The sequence below is a fragment of the Anas platyrhynchos genome, chromosome 2, assembly GCF_047663525.1.
Source record: "Anas platyrhynchos isolate ZD024472 breed Pekin duck chromosome 2, IASCAAS_PekinDuck_T2T, whole genome shotgun sequence".
Classification (NCBI taxonomy): Eukaryota; Metazoa; Chordata; class Aves; order Anseriformes; family Anatidae; genus Anas; species Anas platyrhynchos.
In genome coordinates, this window is record NC_092588.1 from 3,891,118 (window position 1) to 3,912,366 (window position 21,249).

The 21,249-nt window shown below is 44.8% G+C and overlaps 1 protein-coding gene across 6 annotated transcripts in view; it reads left to right on the forward strand.

The window, feature by feature from the left end:
• SLC45A4 (solute carrier family 45 member 4) overlaps positions 1-21,249 on the forward strand; it is a 70,175-nt gene that overhangs the window by 25,152 nt on the left and 23,774 nt on the right. For 3 of the 6 annotated variants that reach the window (XM_027452752.3, XM_027452751.3, XM_027452754.3), the window contains exon 2: positions 17,425-18,055. In XM_027452752.3, the coding sequence (XP_027308553.1) occupies positions 17,812-18,055 (244 nt within the window). In that variant the 5' untranslated portion in view covers positions 17,425-17,811. Of the gene's footprint in view, positions 1-11,499; positions 11,727-17,424; positions 18,056-19,446; positions 19,581-21,249 lie in introns of those variants that run through there. The other 3 variants (XM_027452756.3, XM_027452755.3, XM_072034266.1) reach the window with 3 other exon arrangements.

Here is a 21,249-nt window from a genome sequence, read left to right on the forward strand (position 1 = left end):
TGAGCTGCTGCTCCTCGGAGCAGTGTGGCCGGCCAGCGAATTCCCAGGAGCTCAAAAACTAACCCAAAATAAATGGATGGCTAGCTTTCACGCTAACACATCTCACACACGTGGCCTGCTTGCTGTCAGGGGGAACTGGCACTTGATGCAGGTTTGTTCTCGTGTTTTCTTGGCTCTTGTTCTCCTTCTAACTAAGAAGTAGAGAGGGTGAAGGGGTTTGCTTCTTGGTGCAGGAGTGGAAACAACTCTGGTTGTTTCCGGCATTGTGGCACTTGCGTGGCTCAGGCTGCTGCTCATGTCAGTCACTAGAGTCAAAACACTTCATCCTGGGAGCTGAGAAAAAGAACAGCCTGACAGTGATCTGCATGCTTCGTGTTCCCACAGATATTGCAGGTAGCTGCTGGAGAAATGCCAGTCCCAGGCTGTTTGGGGTGGGAAGGGACCTTTGGGGCCAGCTGCTCCAGCCCCTGCTCAAGCGGGGCCCCCTCCAGCAGGGTGCCCAGGACCCGCAGCATTTCCTGGAGCTGCTCTTAGCAGCTTTCTTTCCCTCATTACTTTCTTTTCCTCATTAACTAGGCTCCTAAATTAACACCCTCTAAAGAAATCAGCTCCAGTTCTGTGTTAGGGCTGGTTACTGAATAACTGATTGTAATTAATGCTGAGATTTATCACTGGGACAATAATAGCCACACTGTTCCCTGAAATTCAGGCTCTTTCAGAAGCTTGTGGTCAACGGGCTCGTTGTCTGGGTGGCTCTGGAAGGAGCCTGTGTAGGTATTTCTTAATATCTGATGGGATCCTTCACTGAGCTGACAATAAACTGCCTCAATTGTGGGTCGTAACCTTGTTCTGCCTGCTAGGATTTTAGCAGCTGATGTGTTCCTGATGGCCTGTGAGGATCTTTCAAGTTTTAGAGCTTTCCCTCTGACAGCTTCAGGCTGGAAAGTAGCCCTTGGTCAAACACCTGCACCAGAGAAAGCTTTAAGTCCCTCGTGGGCTGAGACTTAACACCCAGCCTAGCTTACAGAAGGCAAATTCTCCAAGTGGGAAGGGAATGAGGCTTTAGCATTATGTGGAGACACCAAATAACACCACATTCCTGCAAAACAACAGTGTGGCTTCCTTACCCTGTTTATCTCCTGTGGCAGCCTGCAGCTCATTAATACTGCATCCACCCTGAGCTTGGAAAATTAGAGGAAGCCTGCCAGTGGCAAATATTAAAGGAAAACCAGTTCTTTATTTTTTTGCTCCAGTGGCTGCCCAGCATCCTTTCTAATTCCTACCTGGTGGTTATGCAAGTGCCACTAAAATGCTTCATTTTCTTGCTCCCCATTGATGCAGAGATCAAATAACTTCCTTTATTACAATTTTTCTGGGTAATTGCAACATCTCTTTAAATGAAAATACTGGCAGATTTTTTATTTTTGGTGATTTAAGTATTTTAAAGCCTAGATTAAGAACACACCAGGAAGCCAAGGCTGGAAACTTCTTGACCCCATCTTATCTGATAAAGCAAGCAAGAGCCCAAAACTCTTCATCAATTTCTTAGCATCATGGGACAAGTACAGCTCTGTAAGATGCTAGCAACTAAGACTAAAGCTGTTTAAATCTGTTTTTTGCCTCTACAAATATTTAAGCCTGATGTTGCCACTCTTCCAACCCCCCAGGAAAGAATTGAAAGGGGAGTTGAAAAGAAAAGGCTCCCAGAGCAGTGAATAAATCTCTAATTATACATATATACGAGCATGTAGTTTGTTAAATCTTCATTCCTAACCTTTCCGATAAGGTTTGACACAGAAGGGAGCTGCTGACTGTGCAGGGGAAGCCTGGCACACTTCTGATCTGTTACACCAAGAGTTTTGCTCGTGGTGTGTGTGGGGAGGATGCGCTTGGAGTGACAGACAAGTGTCACTGTTCCTGATCTAATGGGATTCGAGGCACGGCTGCGGAGCTGCCAACACTTCAGAAATCAGCTGAATCACAGCAAATGGTAGGCACAGCTGCTGCTAATGGCAGGGATCTGCTGCAGTCTGGGGTTTTGCACCAGGAAAAACTTTGAGTTGGTTGATTTGAATTGGTTTTAACCCTGTAATGATGAGCTCTTTATTATCCCAGTCAGCGACAGCTCAGAAGCTGTTCCCAAAAATGCCCAGGGTGGCACAAGGTTTTTAGGGCCAGCACAATAGCGCATTGAAGAGATGAAGCAAAGAACCAAGGGTGTATTTCTCTTCTTAGTCCCCTCCTACACGCAGGATTGCTTCCAAGGTTATGTAGAAAGAGAGCCGCAGACATTGTGTCAGGAAAGATGAGTCTGAAGGCTTTCAGAGATTTGTTTGGAACAGTGTTGTGCGCCTTGAATTCCTAATAAAAGAAGCCCTAATTACCTTAATGTCTTCCTTAGTCACTTCACAGTTGGAATCACTTCTGTAAATGGAGATGCTTTATCATAATTTGAACAGGGTGGGCTTTTCCAATCCAGCTTCAAGCTAGGATGTACTGACTGGCAGATAAATGACACTGGCTCTTGGTTTGGTAGTCCTCTAGAGACACAAATGCTGTTTCCAAGAGCTGTCTCTTCACTTTGCAAGCATTAACTTTATCTTCTTACTGATGTGTAGATTGTATCTTTAGCTCATAGCAGGGAGGATGAAGGAGCCTTTTCAGTGTGCTTGAGTTCCTTGGGATTGTCCCACTCCTTGAACTGATCACATTTGATAATAAAGCCTGCCAGAAGGCACATACATGTGCTCAGTTTGTCTTCCATATAGCAAAGAAATCCAGTCACTGAAAGTGGCTCAAGTCACTGAAATCCCTCCTCAGATGCCTGGTTGTTCCTAGTGTTTATCCCTGAATAATCCAGAGTCTGTTTTGGTTGTGCTGAGGGCACTCTCATCTTCTCTGGAAGTCATCGTGGCATACTGAACCCATAAAGCTTGCGTCTCTGCTAATTTTAGTTCCATGTTTTGAAAGCTGATAACACTTGCGAAGCTCTGTACTCCCTCTGAGTGAAGTTTTGAGCCTGAGTGAAGCTTATCGTTATAGGACAAACCTTCTATCATCAGGAAAATAAAGACACAATGGCACGCTTCATTTTCACGCTGTTTCTCCAGTGTTTGTGTATGAGTTTTAAGATGAGGGCAAGCTGTCTAGGGCCTCAAAAGAAGGTGAGCTAAGACTTCTCCATTTAAACCAAAATAAGGTAACCTTTTGAACTTTCTGTTGTTCTGTATGATGACTTGTACCACTTCAGAGAGCTTTTGTTGTCTGCCCCCTTTTTTTCCAGATAGCAGAAGAGTGTCCAGCTTAAAAATTTTCCTTCTAGAAGAGAAAAAACTTATTACAGGGTAATAAATGGCTTTCACTTCAAGGAGATAACAGGGAAGTGCTGCCCCTGTTTTGTCTATTAAATTTTGGCTGCTCTACAAAGCAGCATTAGGGAATTTCAAGTCTATTTAGGCTCTTAAAGCCCAAAACGTTTGAGTATACATTATGCGTAACTGCGCATTGCTTCAATCAAATCTTAGTCCTCCCTGAAATCTGGCAGGTCATTGTTCAAGCAGTAAACACATTAGTTTATTGCATAAGCTGGTACTGTAATTGGAAAAGTAAAATGACTAAGCAGAGTTCTCAGTGAAGCTGCCAAAATGAAGTAGTCCAGAAGGACAAGCCACTCTTTTTGTTAAAATTAGCTTTCACGGCCATGAAATTCTTCGCCCCGAGGGCTTTCCTCATTTTGACAAGTGACCTAAAATGTCAAATACCTCCGTGTAACTTTCCTCAACTCTACGGTCTTTGTTAGTCGAATACTAACTGTACTTTCTTGTCCACAAGCTACAAGAACTGAAGAATTTTCTCCCTGAACTTCCTCGTGTTTAATATCGAGGCACCTGGCTACAGCGTGCAGCCCAAGGGGGAAAGTCTGCACCGTTGCACCTGGTAGGTAGGAAGGCGGTTGTGTGTCTTCATGACTGGATGGGTGAGGATTGTGAGGAGCAATCTCAGCTTGCAGAGCCCCAAGAAAGCTATCAACGAGTGTGGTAAGGAAGGAGTAAACCTGCTCTGCCTTTCTCAGGAGAGATAATAACACTCCTGGTACCGATAACACGCGGGGAATGTGCTGTAATCTTCCTGGTCGCAGCTTAGGCCAATTTCCTCTTCTCTGAAGAAGAGATCTCTTTAGTGTACTGCTTTTTCAACATGTTTTGCATTTGAATCTCATCGTCAAGTCTTTGTTTAAGTGAGGAGAATAATTCCATGCCCTTCCGCCTTGCCTTAGTCACGTCTCCTGGCTCTCCCCCCAGCTTTTTCGGGTTGGCTGGCATCTGTTTAGGTACGGCGTGCTTTGTGCACTGAAGTGTTCAAGATGAATGTTGTTTTACTGGATGAGGAGTCATCAGTCACATGAGGTGATCCTCACCTCCAGGAGCACGCTAGGACAAAAGCAGGAGGTATCTGTTTTCAACAGGAGACTGGCTTGGCTTCTACTTCTCTGCTAAAACCCACAGACCTTGAAAAATCTGTGGTCCCTTCCTCAGTTAACTATGCTAACATAAAGAATGCTTGAATAAATGCTTTTTTAATCAATTTTAATTTCAGAATGGCCCCTGCAGTTCGTGCAGATCTGTTCAATAATTCAGGGCTTTAACTGATGCTTCTGAACCAGCACAGGGAAACTCCTGACGTCCTTGTTAGAAGTACTCTTTTGGGGTCAGCCATGCTTCCTAGCAAAAGATGGGGAAGATGGTGTACTGCTCTGGCAAGGCCAGTGAAATCCTTCATCAGTGCTAGTTTAATGAAGTCTTCCTATGTTTCTGAATAGGATTCTTTGTGGAAAACCTCAAGTGACCAAATTCAGGCAATTCCAGTTGTTTAGGATCAATTCTAAAAGTCTCACAAACCCAAGAAGGCCTATGGCAGGCTATCAAAAATGCCAAAGTACTTGTAAGAGGTTTTTTTTGTTTGTTTGTTTCAGAAATTGTAGGCAAAATTAACATCACGTCTGACCTGGGTAGGACAGGGGGTAAACTAAAAGAGGGTAGATTTAAGTTAGATACAAGGAAGAAATTCTTCACTCAAAGAGTGGTGAGACCCTGGCACAGGCTGCCCAGAGTAGCTGGGGATGCCCCATCCCTGGAGGTGCTCAAGGCCAGGCTGGATGGGGCTTTGGGCAACCTGGGCTGGTGGGAGGTGTCCCTGCCCATGGCAGAGGGCTGGAATTAGATAATTTTCAAGGTCCCTTCCAACCCAAACCTGTTGTATGATCTCTGCTAGTCACTCAAGGCTCGCTCACTTCTTTGGTTTGATGCCCACTCTTAATAGCCACATGCTTTTAGCAGTTGTAACACGTTCTATACTTAGCACACGCACATCTCTGTATCGAGGTAACATCTCTGTCTGCTCTGTGAGCACCGAAGCAACAACATAGCTAAGTGTATTTATGTGCACTTAGCAAAACTGTTCCTTCATCTTAATTCCATCAAACTTCTTTGTATAAGCATCCTGTAAACAACTAGTAAACAGGCCCAATGCAGGAAAATAATTCAAGGAAAAATGTTCCGTCCTGTCTCAGCTTTGTGTTGTATAAAGGCACTTAGCTGGTTCTGATGCTGGAGAAAGGAGTCCTGCAAGTGTTAACTATTTTCTTTGGAACTGGGTTGGAAGCCAAGCCACTATCTTGTACCAGAATAAACTGATAAGAGAAAATATTCGCTTAAAAGTAGAACAGTCCTTTAAAGAAATAGACTGAAGATCTAAAACTCTTTTAAAAAGCTGAGAGTAGGTAATATTCAGTCTTCATCCAAGTAATTGACTTTGGTTTTGCAGCATCAGCTCATCCCTTTGTTTTAGGAATAACGACTGCCCTGCTGTTTCCCCCTGCAGATGTAAGCCCATGATTTCATCTGTACCACAGAATTAAGGCATCCCTTTTGGAAACCTACCTGCTCAGAAATGCCTAGCAGCGTGAAACAGGTGCACATGCACTCACATCGTCCTTTGTGTGTCCTCTGCATGTGATTTGTGCTGCTCCTCGCTCAGGTTGCTGCTGGTCTTTACCTGTGGTTGGTTGTCATCTCCTGGAAGGTTACCACTGAGTTGATTTTGAATGGAAACTTAGGATATTATAGCAAGTGGAAATCACCAAGAGGTGAAAGGATCAGAGGAGTGATAAGGGAGATCTTAGAGATGTAGAATACCCTAAGATCAGGCTCAGCTTTCTGAAGGAGCTGTGAGAATGGACATCCATCACATTTGTAGGATCAGAGAACATTGAGCAATGGAAGCTTCGAGCAAAGAGTTTGAATATCCAAGCTCCTGGTAGCCCTGTTCTGAGCAGCTTCTGCTCACGAAAAAAGATGAAATCAGAGCAAAGGGAAGAGGCTAAAAAAACTTGTACTAGCAATTCTTCCTCTACGTGAGCAGAGCTGAAGCCAGACTGCATGGGAGTGGGGCGAGGTGAGGAAAAGTGTAATAAAGGTATGGGGATGAGAGAAACTGAATAGAGAGCTATTTAACTGCATTTAGGAAGCCCACACTATAATTTAGGTGCCTGTTAGACTAATCTTAAAGACTTCTGAGAGTAGGGCACTGCTCTTTGTGTTCATGCTTCAAATCAACACTCGACAGACTTCACTCACCACTCCAAGCTGTGGTTAGTACGTGTTTTAAACGTGGAAAGGAAATACTGAGATCTTTCATCCGTGGATGCTTGTCCACTTTGGGGATCCTCAGTTTATGTTATAGCACGCACCTACCACTGAAAGTATGCTCAGACTGTGGAGTCCCTTTTGTTTCCTGCCTCTGCAGATGGCTTACACCAGCTGCTGTGTGCATTTTGAGGTCTTTCTAAACAATAAAAGCCCAAAACCAAGCCTGTTTTGTCTGTGGTTAGGCTACTGCTTCTCTCCCTGTCTCACAAGTGAATTTCGTACTGGCTTTGTGTGCTGAAATTCTAGCGTTTCCCCGATGATCCTGCTTGCTTTCCCTGTGTGCTGCTTGCAGTGCCTGGGAGTTTGAAAGCAGCTCTGCCCACCTCCAGAAGCGCTCGTGATATTATCTGACCACAAATTCGTTCTGCCTCTGAGAACGATCTGGAAGGGCACTCGAGCTGGTATGCAATTAGCTGTGCATAACGAAGCAACCACTAGATTAGCTTTGTTTTCTAAACAATCAATCGTGCTTGTAGAGGCCGAACTTCTCATTTCCACGTTCTTCGTGCCAGCAACCCTGCGTCTAGCAAATGACTCAAGTGCAATCCCTGCGAATCTCACAAGTGAATTAGCGCTGGCAATGAGCAGTTGTCTTCAAATACCCCTTTTATGCAGAGAAACTCCTAGAAGAAGCCTGAATAATCCAATAGAAACTACGCAACTGTATTTTTTACTCATGGACATTCAAGAAAAGGTGCTTTAGTATGCATAAAGCTGATTCCCTGCATATGCTTTAGGTAATTTTAGGCAACTATCTGACAGTAAACTACAGGAGAAGTACTTGTACGAGACTAGAGGCTTTTCAAACAGCATTTGCTGACAGAGCACAATCAAATTGAAGGTGACGGGACTGAACCCAGCCCGTGAGGTAGATGTACTTTGATTTTTCCTGCCAAAGGTGACCATCAGCTGTGAGATCTCCCTAATGATGGCACAGGTGCGACAGCAGACCATAAAAGTACCTCAACCACAAGCCTCATCCCATGGAGGTCCAGATGTCTGCTGTGTAGTGATGTGGAGGCTGAAACTTGTGCATCCTATAAGAGCAGAGTGGCCGACAGTTCTTCCCAAATTAGGTAAAAACGCCAAAATCTGACCAGCCTTTGCCAAGTGCTTCATAGCTCTACAAAGCTGGATGGAAGAGGTCTGCATACCCCAAATATTTCCCCTCTAGCAGGTCTTTAAGCATTGCATCCAACTGCCAAGCCTCTTATTATTGCAGCGTGTGTCTGTAAATGTCTTATCTCGCCAGTGCTAACAGGGTTAGAGCTTGGCAAAAGCCACGACTGAAATAGCATTTATTCATAGTTAAAAATCAAAATATGTTGGTAGCAAGCTGCTCTCACACGCGGCCCCCAGCTTTCTGCAGGGCTGCTTGTGAACCAGCTGTCTAAATCCTGTGACTTGCAGGAAATTCATCTAAAACAGATGGTTTGTAAATGCCTCGTATTGGTCAAAATGTTGTCTGTGCACGAGCTCCTAGAAAGTGTAATTCTTAAGTGTTGTTTTTCACAAACAATTTTGCTTAAAATTGAATGTTAAAATACTGCTGGTGGAGGTTCTTACAGCATTCCTGGAGATGTGGTCTGAAATCAGTGTGGTCATACAACCCTTCTAAGCACTGATTAATCCATTTTATGGGCAGGACAACATTCCTCTGGAATTCCTGAGACTTATTAATTTTATTAATTATTGTTGCTAAGAAGGGACTCTGAATTTTGGTCCTTTATCTTATGTCCTACTTAAAATATACCAGCTAGGACAGTTAAAATGTTTATTTAAATTGTTCAGAAGCTAAATGAATAGCTGCCCTTTGTGGCAGTGAACATGAACACAGCTGGTGTTCGGGATGGTCTGAAGGAGCAGAGCAGGAATCTGCTCAAGTGATGTAGCTGCACTTTTGATGGAGTGTGCAACCTCAAAACTTGGTTCTGCTCACTGGTGTTTCAGAGGAGAGATGCTGAAGGTGTGAGAGATAAAAATTTGTTAAAATCCCTTTATTCTTGTCTTTCAGTGCAAGAGCAGTCAGCTTTGTTTCACATGGGGCAGGTAAAACGATCTAGGAGCCCTTGATGAAAGGATCCAACACAAATATTTTGGGGTGAGGACGAGGCAGAAGGGAAGGCATTATTTATTTACACTGATGAGAGGCAGGCTGTTTCTGGCAGTCATGCTGAATCGGTGCTGGCTCAAACTGCAGGTTCCAGGTATGATTTAAGCAGTTCCTGCTGAATTACCCGGCTGTCGCAGTGAAAATGTACCAGTTTGGGCTGTGAGTTCACTGGAAAAAGGCAGAATGATAATATGCAGTGCGAGGTGACACGAGCAGTTATATTTAGGTGTTTACAACCTCTTTGGAGGATCTGAAATGTGAGAAACTCTTCCGAGTTGTTTTGCTTTTCCTCCCAGGGAGTAATTATTTCCTCAACTTTAGAAAAACGTAGCCAGAGCGTAACTTCTCCATCTTGGTTGGAGAAAATTCTGTGGATGCTCTCAGAAGCTCAACTTTAACAGAGCTTTCTGAGCCTGACTGAGGATAATACATTTAGGGACTGCTAATTGGAGATAATTCCAATGAATTAGACTTTGCAGATGTTAACGATATGCTAGAGGAAGTCAACTTAAGAAGATCTATGCTCTGTTCTTTTTTGTCTCGATCTGCTGAATAGCTTCTGTAATTGTCTGATACATCTTCTGGCACTGTTTGGGCTTCTTAAGCGTTTACAGCCTGAAGAAACCAGTCGGTACAGCCTGTGAGTTTTCAGAGCACCGAGTGTAATTAGCTAAAATGCCAGCGCACGAAAATAAAGGAAGTCTTGTGCCCTTCACCGTAGGTGCAGTAACATCTGCAGGGAATATCTGGCATTGCCAGTCCAGCTTGACTGTGTCTGATGGATGAATATTCATGCAAAACACCAATCTCAGCCTCTTGCAGAAAGCATTGCTCGTTCTGGGGGAGTAATTTGCCAATGGTTGTGCTGATAGAATTCATTTCCCACACCGCCCTGGTCAAAGACCTTGGGAGAAAATGCTGCTGGCAATGATGCCCTGATAGGTAGGATTGCACTCGCAGCACCAGCCGTGCGGGGTTGGACACCTTCCTTCTGCGGGAAGGTGAGATTGCCCCAGTTAATCCATTTAGAGACATAGCGAGATGTTCCCTGACGATAGCCTTACGGGTGTTTTCCTCCACGGCCCTACCTCGTTGAGACAGAGGGGGATGAATCAGCTCTGGATGGGAGATAACTCTCATGTTCGACGTGGTTTAAGACTTGAGGATCGTTCCGCTTGAGCTGGACCATACTTAACCAAGGTTTGCCTGGGCTTAGCTGACCAAATTAATGCTTTTCCTTCATTAACGTTTTCATTTTCACTGCAGCATCGCTCCATATTTGATGGAGTGATCTCCATCCCAACGAGTTTCTGATGAGCAGATTGTTATTTTTCGCCTTTGAATGCACTCAGTGCTTGCTGTCTTGCCCTTAACCCTCATCTAATTTTGAGGGTAGATCCTGCGACTTGGAGATCCAAGATTAGGGCACGTTTTTTCTGTGAAACTACTTCAAGTCTGCCTTACTGGCATCACAAATCCCAGCTGTTTTCCACCACTTAGGAAGGTTTCTCAGTTGTTATTTGTGCCCGTGCCTCCTTAGCAGTGTACTTGTTTAATACATTGCTGTTAATACACTTCAGGCTAACAGGAGCACACACAAAGTGCTTTTTTTGGGGTTTGTTTGTTTGTTTGCTCTTAGTGGTAAAGCCAAGAGGAGGTTTAATCAGATAATGGTCCCTCCCCTGTTGAAGAAAATGAAGTATTTCCTAGTAAAAACAGCAGCAGCAGTGATTTAACAATGTAATCTGATCTAATATTAGCAACGGGCTGTGCCTTCGGGGAGCAGTATAATAGCCAATCCACCCAATAAAGTCTGCCTCGCCTTCAATTCGGGATCCTTTTTGAAGAGATGGCTCCCCGAATTGGTTCAGCAACATCACAGAAAGCTGGGCTTCCCTTCGTTTTGTAGGTTTAGTACCAGCAGGGCTGGAGGTGGGCACTCCCTTAGCTCAGGTTTTAATAATTCCTGGCATTTTGTACGCATCCCAAGGCAAGGGTGCAATAATTAATCCCAAACCCTTTCGAGGGGAAGCTGCGCACACTTCTGCTCGTATTTCATCTGCATTTCTTGGGGGAGTCAGGGATGTCAGAGTACGGCCTCAGCACTGGGAGAGCTGCCAGAACCCTCTGTTTCCCCTAGATAAGTGTATTTTCCAAAAGTTATGGCCTTTTTCCTTTTCTTTCTCCTTTTCTGCTTTTTTCCTTTTCTTTTTTTCCTTTTCTTTTTTCCTTTTCTCTTTTTGTTTTCCCCTTTCCTTTCCCCTTTCTCCCCTTTTTCCTTCCCTTAGTAGTGTTGCTCAGGCACAATCCCCTGGTAAAACAAGCCGCTTTACGCCGTGTGGACTCAATGCCTCTGCTTAGCTGCCTGATGGATTAAACATTAGGACGTGTCACACGCGGCTCTTTATTGCACCCAGTTAGCCTTAACCTTTTTCCTTTGGCAGCCTCTTTGCTCTTCGGAACAGGTTGGTCCTGTTCAATGTCAAATCCGAGGTTGCCTTTGGGTGGCAGGAGGAGCAGTGCTCACATACGGGGCTGTGAAGTAACATGTGGTGCAACTGCATTAAAAAAAAAAACAAATCGGGGAACGAGCCCAGCCTCCCCCTTCTGTTAGGGTTAGCGCAGTTCTGTTTTTAGAAAGCAGCGCCTGAAAACCCTTCTGTGTTTGCATTTGACTAGGTGAGGAGTCCTAATGGGAATTTAATCAGCTACGGGGCTGTAATTGCTGCCTTTTTGAACCGAAGGCCTCGTGACTCGGGTACACGCTGGTGCTTCTAGAAAGGTGCAGGATTTTTGCTTGTAACCATTTGCGAAGGAGCAGCGCAGGACGATGGGAGGATCCAGCCCCCTTGCACAACTCCAGCAGAGCTCTTGAGTGCGTTTGTCCAGCAGGGTCAGAAATCCAGGTATGTTTTCAAGCTGCTTTTCACCCTCCTACCGCGGCCGAGCGCTCGAGCCTTGGCATGGGCCAAAGAAACTTCCCCTGTGGCCAGTTCTGTTACTATAAACAGCTGCTAATAATGAGCAACAGAGCCACAAAACACCCGGGCAGAAAATAGCTGCCTGTTGGCTAAGCAAGTGCCTTTCTGCCTCGCATCTCTCAAGTGCTGTGAGGCAGAATAAATGCTGCCACTGGCGGCTGAAGGATCCTCCTTCCGAGGAGGAGGAGCGTGGAGCTGAGCAGGTGAGTCTGCTTTTTGACCTTGCTGCCCCAGGGAGCTGCTGACAGCTTCTTTGCCCCCTGGGAGCTGCAATTTCCCACTGGGATTGGGTATTTTTTACCCAAAATGTTACTTCTAGCTGCTCCCATCCCCTGAAATGTTGGTGTGGAGCCACGCAGCCAGGTAAAACCAACCTGGCTTTAAGGATACGCTGATCTCTCTGGCTGGGCTTTGCTCAGGTTGGTCTTTAACCTAAATCAGCTTCATAAATGCTCGTGGCATTGTGCAGGAAGGGGTGGGAGTAAGGAAGAAAAGGAAGAACAGAGTGCTGCTTTTAGAGGAAGTACTTGTTTATGCTAACCCAAAGTGATTGAGAAACCTATAGCATAAGCAGTGTGAGAGGCTGGCTGTGTATTTTATGTTACACCTTTGCAAGCAGCAGGCTGTAAGGCCAAAATTCCCTTGCTAGTGAAGCTGGCTGGCCTAGAGAACAGATTGCTGATAAATCTGAAGCTCTTCGTGCTGTGGGGAGGTCGCTTCCAGCTGCTGCTACCCCAGGGGTGGCCACCAGGCCTGTGGCAGATTTGTAGAAGACAGGGACGGTGAGGGAGCCACCTGTTTCGGTACAAAATTATCTGGATTCATCTCCTGGAACCGTTTTTGGTGTTTTGAGAAGGGACAAATCCATGTGAGGTGTCATATCCGTGGCTGCAGAAGGATGAAGGATGAGGGACAGCCTTTGGTAGCCGCCTTTTCACAGCATCACACTATTGCTCTGCTGGTGTTTGAGGGGACTGGAGCTCCAAATGCCAGCAATTTCCTTGGACAAATGCCATTCTCCTCTTTCAAAAGGCACGGGCCCAAACAATGCATCATCCTGCAGGGCCGTCAAACGCCGCAGCAGAACCCAGCCTCCTTTTTGCATTTAATCCCAGAAGGAATAACAAATGATGTTTGTCTCCAGCGCAGAGGTGGAAGTGTTCAGCCAAACGTTTATTTAGTCTGAGAAAAAGCCAGATGCACTCCGAATGCCTTTCTTTCCCATGCTAACATCAAAGCTGCACTTCAGCCACTCGAGATAACTTTTCAAGGGATGGCCAGGTTACTAGAAACTCGAGCATAAACCAAGTTGATGAGTACATGGGGTGACTGGTCAGTTAGAGGCTTGCTAGCCTAACGTAATTCCCAAGCTGAATAGTGTGGCTAGCAGCGTGTGTGGCCGCGGGGTGTGCTCCTTGAAGAACTGAAGGAGGGTAATGTGCAAGATCCTGGAAGGAAGGCAGGCTTCTCGTGTTAGACTGGCACCTCCTGGACTCTTTTTTGAGTCAAACAATTGGATATTTTGTGAAATATGCTTGCTTGTTTTTTTGTTGTTCATGATTTTTAACTGTTTTCCCTGTGAAATTAGTGAAGAACAAGGGAAAGGCAGGGGCGTTGGTATGCAAGGATGGCTCAAGGCATCTCCATCCTTTGTTCCAGCACCGAGAAGATGAAACTTCACAAACTGCAGAGTCTTTGAGACAGGACAAGTGCTACATAACTCGAAAACAAGGCCCGGGTGGCAAAGAGTGTGTGTGCAATCACCTGAAGTGTGCTGCGTGCATCGTAGCTTCATTAAGGTCGCAGGCTCTGGCCCTGGCTCAGAATATCCTGTTGCTCGTCGAACAGTACATTCCTACTCCTTGTGAGCCAGAGCTATCTGGGAACATGTATTAAAAATAGTTCAGTCTTAAAAGATTCGGGCGGCACCGCTGCTAACCCCCCTTTATGCTCTATTTTGGGACCGGTGGGTGTAGTGCCCATCACCTGATCTCCAGACCATGGTGTCAGGGATGTGAAAACACTGCTGGTCAACCTTGGAGCCCTCACCAAGGCTGGGAAATGTGAGAGAAGTCGTTTGACTCATGCCTGGATGGGAGAGAGCACAGATTTATCAGATTAGAAGAGACCTGAGCAGCTTTTGTAAACGTCTGCTCACAGGTTAGTCCTCTGAGTTGCCTTTGAGGTGTCAGCCTCCCCTTTCTTGTTTGTACCATGTGCAGCAGGGCCAGAGGTCAAAGTAAAAACCTGCAGGCAGGTTGGAGAAGAGTTGGTGTCATCAAATCTCCTCCAATATACGTTTTACAAGCGTGCATATTTCTGCACTGAAGCTCCTGCTCATACCCACCTCCATACAGTGCCCGATGTTAACCCCTTTGTCAGGCCGAGACACTTCGTTCTACTTTTTCATTCTTTGTGAGTCATCAAAACGCCTCTTAAAGCGTTGGGGAAAGTACACCGAGAGTGCGTGGCATATGGGGTACGCGGTCTCGTCCTCCTAAGGCACATTTTGAAGTGAGTTTGGGTGCTGCGTGGCCTGATGTTCCTGCCCTGCTTGAGTGATAGGTAGAAGGTAAGCCTAATTCATCACTTGGCTTTATTTTTAACCTTTTTTTAAATTTATTTTTAGAAAGGAAAATGGCACAGGCCTGTTTCTTTCACTATAAAATGAAGCCTTTGAACCTCAGGAGGAAAAGGAGTTTGCTGTATTACAAATTACCATTGATAATCAAAACTACAATCTAAACTATGTTGTCAGTTAAATCTTGGCTTTACTGGCTGACAAAGGTGAAAACAAAAAAATATTTGTGCTAGATGCATCCATGGCAGTGTGCCCTCTTTGCTGTTTTAATCCAGCTCCTCTTTAGATGCCATTTAATTTGGATGCGGAGCCCTTTGCTACGTAAAAGCTTCCATAATATTTCCTTCCAGCAGGTAAATGAATTTGCCTGTCTTTTTGATAAGAACGCCGCCGTTCAAACCTGCCAAATGCAAAACAAGCTTGGGAAAAGAATCTGCCTGTAAGATGAGCCTGAACACAGCCTCCGGGGCTTACCAAAGGACTGGAAGACCTTCCCGAGAGGCTCTTGCCCTCCAGCTCGTGTGCTAGACATGTGCTTGGAGCCAGATGAAAGTGCCACTCCCCACAAAATTGGCACAATGGGCCAGCAATTCGCTGCTGCTTGAGATAAAACCCGCACATTGTGCCTCCCCCTGTCGCACTTGAAGACTGCAACCGCTTTTTCTGGCATGTTTAAAATCTCCTGCTCTTTTTATCCGGGTCAATTACAGCTTCAAAGTCTGCCTCCATCCATCATCCGCTGTTCCTGTCTCTTAAATTATCCAACTGCTCCCTGTAGTCGTCTCCTGCTTCGAGCAGAACTTCTCCAGCCCTCCCTGAAGAGCCAAAATCTCACATCTCCTCTTTTGTCCTCCCTCTTTTTCCAGCCGTGTGACAAATGCTCCCAGCTTGCTGCCAGCCTGCTTGCGTATTCAGGCAGCCCCAGTGCATTATAAAATGTTCTTCCTGCCTTGAAACTACCTTTTAAAAGAGGTGTTTGGGGGAAACTGAGTCAAATCCCTCCCAGACAGTGACACGAGGAGACATTGAGCCTAAGGCTTTAAAGCCTTGTAGTACAGGAGCCTTATCAGTCACCTCAGCCTGTAATACGACGTGCTCATTCGGAGAGATTTCCAAGTAGTAAGAGCTGATACGTAAACTTATTAAATTCTGCTGAATGCAGTTTTGCCTGCCTGCCAGCAATTAAGCGTTTTATGACTGTAATTAAAATAATCGCTTCTACCCTGCAACCTGTGCTCTCTAGGTTTTATTCACCCGGGCCTTCTGTTACGATAAGCGTACGTGTTCTGTGCTCGTGTTTTGGTGGCGGAGCTGTTTGGGGTGTTATTGGTGTTGTTTTTATTACACGGTGCTTAATTTCATATTTCTGATAAACTTATTGCTGTTCGAGGAGCGAATCTGAAACCTCAGACACTAGAGCAAGGTAAGAGACTGCCATCCCTTTGCTTCCTGCTGCGAGCTCAACACACTGCTAATTAGTGGGCAAATGAGCTCTGCCACACGCAGAACGTGGCAAATCCAAACGCTGATGGGAAGAAAATGCTTTATGGAAACAGCTTACGAAGAACTTGAACAAGTTCCTGTGTCTGCCGTGATTCAGTGACCCTGGGCACTGCAGCTCAGCTCCTCCTCTTCGTACCAAATGGGTGAAGAAATGCTTTCTTGAGACCTTTTTGTTGTGAAGGGTTTATTTCTTATAGATTAAAACTTTGGAACTTAAAACTTAAGTAAAATAGCTTACAACCCTTAGTTATTTTAACTTCCCTTGCATGATTTGACTAGCTCAGAAGGAAATTATCGGAGTAAGTTGTTACCGAGGTGGCCGAAACTGAAACTTCAAGTCATTTGGGGAAGTCTGGGAGGAGAAAAAACCCAGACCAAAAAAAAAGGATGCTTTTGGCTGGAAGAAGAGAAGCACTCAGGATGTTCCCTTGCTGCACATGTAGAGCAGGGTGTTGGGGTCACGTGGAAGCAGAGTTGCTGACGTGCTGCTTTAAACCCCAGACGTGTCATCTCTTTCTTAGGACTGACTTGTAGGTTTGGTGCCTAATGGTCTGATTTACCCTAGAGCCCACAAAGAGGTTTGTAGGCGCAGCTGAAAGGGCTGGGGACTTGTTGGGGTCTGCCAGCGGGGCACCATACCCCTCGAGGGTTTGTCCTGGGATAAGACTCCTTCTAAAATGCTTTTTCGTCCTCCCGAGTGAATATTTGGTTGACGTGGGACTGTATTTATGGCTGCTTTGACTTCGTCTGCAGCACAGAGGAAGGGGAAGGACAGGAGAAGCCCGTCTTACCTGGCAGGGATAGATTTCACAGATAATGTACAGTGCACCAGCAATGTGTATTGCACCATTATCTCTTATTAAATTCACAAGCCTTGTAGGATATGAGACTAAAACACTCAGGTGTGTGCAAAAAGTGGAGATGGATGCCCATGCCGTATAGATCTCGTTAAAACTTCAAACATTTTAATGCCAGTCTTCAGAATTACATGCCTGATAGCTTCTTTCTGCTTGTGTTTGCACGGTGATGAACCCCTCTGCCAAGCCGTGCACTCGATTTGCTAGTGCTAGGGAAGCTCAGAGGAGCTGTGGGCTCTCAGATGTTCCTGCAGAAGTAGCTGGCAACTTCCAAAAGTCCGACCTGGGCTGTCGGTGAGTAAATGGCAGGCGATGAATCACCTTCCTGGCATAGTGCTGGAATATCCCACGCTGTTTCAGGGATGGAACCTGCCTCACATTTCCCAGAATCTGTTAGCCTGGTGCTGGCTGTGCTCAGGGTCTCAGGCACTGCTGTATATTCTTCGGTGGCTTCGTCTAGGATGAATTCAGGAGCTCAGATAAGCATCGGTTAACGGGAGGAGCTGCCTTTCACTGGCAAGTCCAGGGGTAGGAGGGATCGTGGAATAAAGGACCCTACAGGAGGCAGGGACAATGGAAAGCATTAAGCAGGAAATAGGGTATATGGTTAAAGGGGGGGGGACACAATATCCTGAAAAAAAAAATGCTATTGAAATTTTTAAATGCCTGCTTCTTGTTGCAGATTAATCAGCCGCTCGATGGGGATTAACAGTGGAGCACCTCTTTGTGTCGCCTTTCCACCTCTCTGTAGCAAGAAGAACAACTTCAGCACTTCTTCAATAATAATTATGAAACTGGTATTAACTGAATGGCAATTATGGATTTTTAACTCTAACTCTCAGTAAACCAGCAAGCCATATGTTGAAATTCCTACCAAATAGCTTTTCGTCCTTGATGTCTCGTACCTGTACAAGAAGTTGCAAGATTCCTGTTTGTACAAGAGGAATATAAGCGTTTACTTGCCTGAGGAACAGAAGCTGAACGAGAAGACACCCTGACTTGTTTGTGGAGTTATGGTAGTATTATTTATATAGATATAACAAAGAGAGAGATATATATATATATTTTTATGGTAATGAAAATGGCTCCCCAGAATGCTGACTCGGAATCTATGCAAGTTCAAGACCTACCTGTGGCCCAGCTTCAGAAAGCAGAAACCAAGGAGAACGAAAGCAGAGAGGAGACCATTAGCGAAGGGTCCATAGACCGGATCCCCATCCGCCTGTGGGTGATGCACGGCGCAGTCATGTTTGGCAGGGAATTTTGTTACGCCATGGAGACGGCTTTGGTAACGCCGGTGTTGTTACAGATCGGTGAGTCTTGGCTTCTCTTCATCAAAACTTTACGCGTAAATTTTCATTGATGTCAGAAGAAAAGGGGAGTGGGAGCCGATAACTTCAAAATGCAGATGGTAAAAAAAAGGGTTACGTGGTTTTTTTAATTCTTAATTGTGTGACTGTTTAAGTGGGGAGGATTTCTGTCTGCATTCACCTTGTCTACTATTGCTTTGCTCCATTTAACCCGGTGTAAGTTTTGAGTTCACATTTAAAACCACCAATCTCAAAAGCTTCAAAAATTCTGTGTTAAAAGGTAGGTATCCTTCACACCAAAAACTTCAGGCTATAAAAGACTGCAGTGAAGCTTTTTTCATTTATGAAGAAATGCTTCAGGTTACAGTACTTCAGAACAACTAGATGTTTAATTTTGCTTTTCCAGCTCTTAATGCAATGTGACATTCATTTCGAACCACTAGTGAATGTTGTGTTATGTGGTTAATGTGCTTGGTTTATGATTAAATACACAAATACTCTGGATAAACCCTGATACAAATAGCTCTAGAAAAAAATGAGGGAGAAAGGGAAATAAGAATAGGAGCAGGTTATGGTAAATTTTGTGGTGAGTGCTATAATTAGGTTTCCAATAAACTGCTTGCAGTATTAATGATATCTGGTTTTACCTTATCAAATTCAGAAAGTCATGCTCCTCTATCAGATACCTAAAAATATTCCACGAAAGTAAATGGAGACACTGCAGTGAGCAAGGCTCCACGTGAATAAATCAATATTTTGTGTACACTGTGTAAGCGTGTATGCAACACAGGCGTGTTACCTCTTTGCTAATGTTTGCTTTGGCTTATACAAGCAGTCGTGCCTTACAGCACGCTCGCTTGTGGCCAAACAGCAGCACCCAGCCAAGTCCCTAAATGCCGTGCGATGAACATTTTACAACACTGCTGAAAAAATTCAAGGCTAGCCTTTAAAATGAAGCATTCGTATTTCCTTTAATATGACCAAAGAGCATCAGAGAATGAACGTGTGAGCATGCAACGGACAAATTCCTTCCTCCTTGCAGTTATAAAATCGTGTTTTCAGATGAAATTACTGCTGGGTTTGCTTTATATTAACAGATGGGTCTATAACCGGTACAAGAGCCACGAGAGACCCTGAGGGGTCATTCCGTCTCTGAGCTTTCCTGAAAATGTTCATTCTCAGAGCTCATCAGGTGCCCCCTTTGGATATATTACTGACGTAGTTAAAATAGATTATAAAAGTACTATAATGTATTATTGATATACGTTATATGTGCTATAAATATGTTCAACTCCTCTGAATAGGAGCTGTCTGCTCAAGCCAACTGGCTGAATAAAACACACGCAAGGTTCATCTAGGAATATTTACAATGGCTGTAACTTCTTTCAGGATTTAGGGTGTTTTGGATAACGTCAAGATTCAGAGATTCAAAATATTTAAATGGTATTAGGAGATTAGATTTAGGTACTGTCTACCATGACTACAAAATACTCGCGTCCTGCTCTGCATGGAGAAGACCTCCAGTTTTGTAAGTGACCTGTACTTCTTTTTTTGTTGTTTGTGCTGGCCCTTGGGTGTTTAAATGCATAGCTGGCTGAGCTGACTTTACCTTTCCAAACGATTAAGGTCAGACAGCATAAACAAACCATCCTCTTAATTACTGATCACTCTCCTGGTTTACAGGTCTTTTGTGAGCTCTTCTGGCAGATCTGTTTCCTCCAGATAATTGAAAAATCTCTCTTCCCTTCCTTCCCTAGCCCCAGTGATCACCAGAACATTGGGATTCGGGGGAAGGGAACGGAAGAAAAGAGCTCTAATTTCTAGAAAAGCTGGCAAATGGGGATGCAGTGGTAATGTTGAGTGTAGTATAGATGAGAAGTGGAGGTAGCTGGTTAAATATGAGCATTTGGGGAATTGAAATTCTCGGTGCTCTTGCTCGTGTTCTCTTGGCAGAGCACTAAACATGGCTGGATGCACTGAAGGGTTAAGTTATTCACGGGTGACTTCTCTCCTGGTTTGTAATTACCTCTTACATGCTTCTGTTTACCTTTATCAACCTCAACATCTGTCTGCCTCAATATTTCTGCCTCGGTGGAGGGGGCTGCACGGAGCTGTTTTAGTGCCGTAATATTCCCTCTGCTTCTTGTTCTGGCGAAAGCAGCGTTCGGTTCTTTGCTCCCTGAGATCCCTCTGGCTTCAGAAACTTTCCGAGAGGGGGCAGCTGGAGAAGCGTGGCGATGCAAGCAATGAAAACAAAACAAAATCGCTCAAAATAAACCGAAAAACCAGAAGCCTTCTGGATGTGCAGGGCAGACTCCTCCTCACAGCCGTACGTTAAATCTGAAGCTTTCTGGTTTGTACTCACGTTCCTCATCTTAAAGAAAACCTTTGCTCCCCGAAACGCTCTGAGATTCTTATCTGTTGCCTTGGTTAAAACCTTAGATGTGTTAGCATGGTGCTAGATGCTTTGTGCTTGCAGATATTTGACTTCCCGAGCTGTTTGTGTACCCTAAATCAGAGTGTAGCTACCACCTGGCTGATCCTAACCACCCGGAGACTTCAGGTACTCCCTTGGTACAGTCCCTTTCCAGTTCAGCCCTGCTTGGGTTGTCAGCACGTTTAAATTCCAACAAGTTCTCGGTTCCTTACAAAAGAACTAGAGGTGGGAGCTGTTCGACTCGAAGGATACCACGAATTCGAAAGCTCTGGAAGTCCGTGAATGCTGTATGTCTGCCAAAATACGTGCAGATTTGTGACTTTAATCTTTGCCTTTATTGCTGTGCTTAGATAGATGGATGTTACGTTGCCTCTTCAGCAACGCAGCTACAAATTGGTGGCAGTCTTGTCATAAACGGGTTTTAGTAGCTTAGCAACAGGAACAAGACAAATGCATCTCCTTGGGTGTTTTTATTCTAACGTGTTCTTTGATTCCCAGCTATCTGCAGCTCAGGAGTTCAAAATTAAGCAGATAACTTGTTGAGGATAATTTGGAGGACACAGAACTACACCTGGTAGGAGAAGTGGCAGGCTGACTCCGGAGGAGATGATACTAGGTGGCACTTCTGTAAGTTTTAACCTCTAAAAACCTTTGTTAACCATTTTTTGGAGGCCCATTAAGGCAGCAGTTCTCCTGACTGGTGTTAAAACATCACAAAAAAGCAAGTGGCGGCTCCTTCAGCACGCTGGGTTTGGTCATT